The sequence below is a fragment of the Eurypyga helias genome, unplaced genomic scaffold, assembly GCF_000690775.1.
Source record: "Eurypyga helias isolate BGI_N326 unplaced genomic scaffold, ASM69077v1 scaffold12207, whole genome shotgun sequence".
Taxonomy (NCBI): Eukaryota; Metazoa; Chordata; class Aves; order Eurypygiformes; family Eurypygidae; genus Eurypyga; species Eurypyga helias.
The window spans coordinates 35,352-37,953 of record NW_010259911.1 but is presented as its reverse complement, the minus strand read 5'-3'; the positions used below and the strand labels follow the sequence as shown (position 1 = coordinate 37,953).

General features: G+C 40.8%; 1 protein-coding gene across 1 annotated transcript in view; it reads left to right on the top strand.

The window, feature by feature from the left end:
* Positions 1-967: 967 nt before the first annotated feature.
* EIF3A (eukaryotic translation initiation factor 3, subunit A) overlaps positions 968-2,602 on the top strand; it is a 30,901-nt gene continuing 29,266 nt past the window's right edge. The window contains 2 exon segments of the mRNA XM_010154832.1: positions 968-1,150; positions 1,343-1,479. Of these exon segments, the coding sequence (XP_010153134.1) occupies positions 1,013-1,150; positions 1,343-1,479 (275 nt within the window). The 5' untranslated portion in view covers positions 968-1,012.

Sequence of the window (2,602 nt, the reverse complement as noted above, 5' to 3'; positions counted from 1 at the left end):
AGCAACCCCCTGCTTTCATCCTCTCTGTCATTATTTCTTTAGGAATGTAGTGATTTCCAAAGTACTTCATGGAAAGTACTGGTTCCACCCCTCATCCTTGAAGAATACATGCATTTTCTTTCAGCTGTACTCATCTATCTTTTAAACCTGTTTGCTTTCCATCCTCAATGTTCTTTCATCTTGCTTTTCTGCAGCGCCTTTCGTGTAGCGCCTGTGCCTACGCTGGTAGCTGGCAGCGCTGCATCGGCATTTGCTCGCAGTTGGTTTGCTGTATTTTGTACCGAGCAGAACGTGAGGTATATCATAGATGGGAGCTGCTCTGATGCTGAGAGGTCCTGTAACAGCACCTGCTTAGGGAATGAAGTAAACAGGGCACTGGTTTCAGCAGCAAGGCTGGTTTAAAGTCTGACCCTTCAGTCAGCATGTAGTGTAACTGTTCTATAAAGTGAATCTCTATACCACTCTGAGATAAAAAAAAAAAAATGCAAATAACTTTTCTGAGTGAAGTTTCTATCTTTCTTTCTTGGCTTGAGGGCAGGACTCTTCTTAAGTCACATTCACTGGATGGTTTGCATCTTGTTGAATGACGTTGGTAGGTGCTGTACCACCAGCCTTGTGGTGTGTATTCATTGTCCTTGACAAAACTAGTTTTCAAACTGGATGTGTGTATTTTATTAATATGTATGAAGCGCCTAGTTCTGCCTTGATGGATGGCAAGACATCTCTGCCATCCTGAAATGTTCGTTAAAGGAGAGGTCTGCATTCGTTTGCCAGTTAATGTCATGGAAAACCTGCCACTGCAAGTTGCATCTGCCAACATTTTTTGATATGGCCAGCTAAATCAAACTATCAATGAGTGTTGTGTAGAGTTGATTAAATTCTAGAAGTTCAGAGTGTTAAACATAAAAATATGCGTCATCTGGTCTGCAAGTCTTTTGCTAATTGGATTTTATTTTCAGAATTTCTTGAGGTCGGCAAAAAGCAACCTGCCCTTGATGTCCTCTATGATGTTATGAAAAGTAAAAAACACCGAACATGGCAGAAAATCCACGAGCCAATTATGTTGAAGTACCTGGAACTCTGTGTGGATCTCCGCAAGAGTCATCTGGCAAAAGAAGGGCTGTACCAGTACAAGAATATTTGCCAGCAGGTAATGGCTTTTGAATGTTTGTTTGTAGCAAGCCTGGTATGTGTCAGCTGACGTGATCTAAAAGTGACTGTTTAGTCCTGTGTTAGAATTAATCTGCCGTTTAGATGTTCCTAGTTTTGTTACATTTATGTTTTAAATATTTGCTGCCTGTTGTGGGTGGAAACATCTTCCCATTTTCTGCCTTTGATGTAGGTGAACATCAAATCTTTGGAAGATGTTGTTCGAGCCTATTTAAAATTAGCTGAAGAAAAAACAGAAGCAGCTAAGGAAGAATCCCAGCAGATGGTACTGGACATAGAAGACTTAGATAACATTCAAACTCCAGAAAGGTAGGCGGCCTGTCTTGAAAATGTAGCACTTCACAGGAAAGTATCCTTATTTTCATGAAGGATATTGCCAGTTCAGAGGGCTGAGATGTGCAGATGGTGGATTTGGAATGGGATACTAATGGTGTTCTAGAGGTTCTAAAGGTAGGGGGAAAAATAGGAACAATACTTTGAATTGAGCAAAATCCTCAGTCAGAGTAAGGAAAAGTAAAGAAAGTAAGTAGTAAAGAATAGAAAATGTAGGTACAGTAGGAGCATTTCTGGGAGTCAGGTCACTGTTTTCGACAGATCTGCATCTGTCACGGTATTGGAGAGTTTGTTATTGAAGCTGCTCGTTACCGGTTGATACACAATTACTGTTGGTTCAATTAGGCCAATTTAATTCCTGTTCGTGATAAACTCCAGTCTTTCTGACCATGTTGTGCATGTACAAGCAAAAGGTAATGTTACTTTATACTTGCTTGGGTAACTGCTGACATAATAGAAGGGGCATAAAAATTAAATTCAAAGTGTTATATTTACTGAACCGTTTTTCCTTTCCTTCTGTGGTCTCATTATCCACTGAATTAATTATATCTGCTTTAGGTTGTGTATAGACCTTCACTTAGACCTGGCTTAAGCAAGTAATGCCAGGTTAGGATGAAACCACTGTCCAGCTCTGCCAGAAGTCACTATTCTGTTGCCAGAACGGTTTGTGGGAGAACATCCTAATCTGCTTCAGGCAAAGTGAGGTTGGCTCCGATTGCAAGTTTGTGTTCTTCAGATGAGTCTGATTTAGGGAATGCTCACGTTAACTGATGGTACGGCTATGTATGTGGCGACATCTGTGGAAGAGTGCTGACATGGTGGGTGTGAAGAGATCTTTTAAACCATTCCAGTGAGTTTGGAAGAGGCCATCTGTCCATATCTTTTTAAAAAAAAAAAAAGTGAGGTTGGCTCCGATTGCAAGTTTGTGTTCTTCAGATGAGTCTGATTTAGGGAATGCTCACGTTAACTGATGGTACGGCTATGTATGTGGCGACATCTGTGGAAGAGTGCTGACATGGTGGGTGTGAAGAGATCTTTTAAACCATTCCAGTGAGTTTGGAAGAGGCCATCTGTCCATATCTTTTTAAAAAAAAAACCC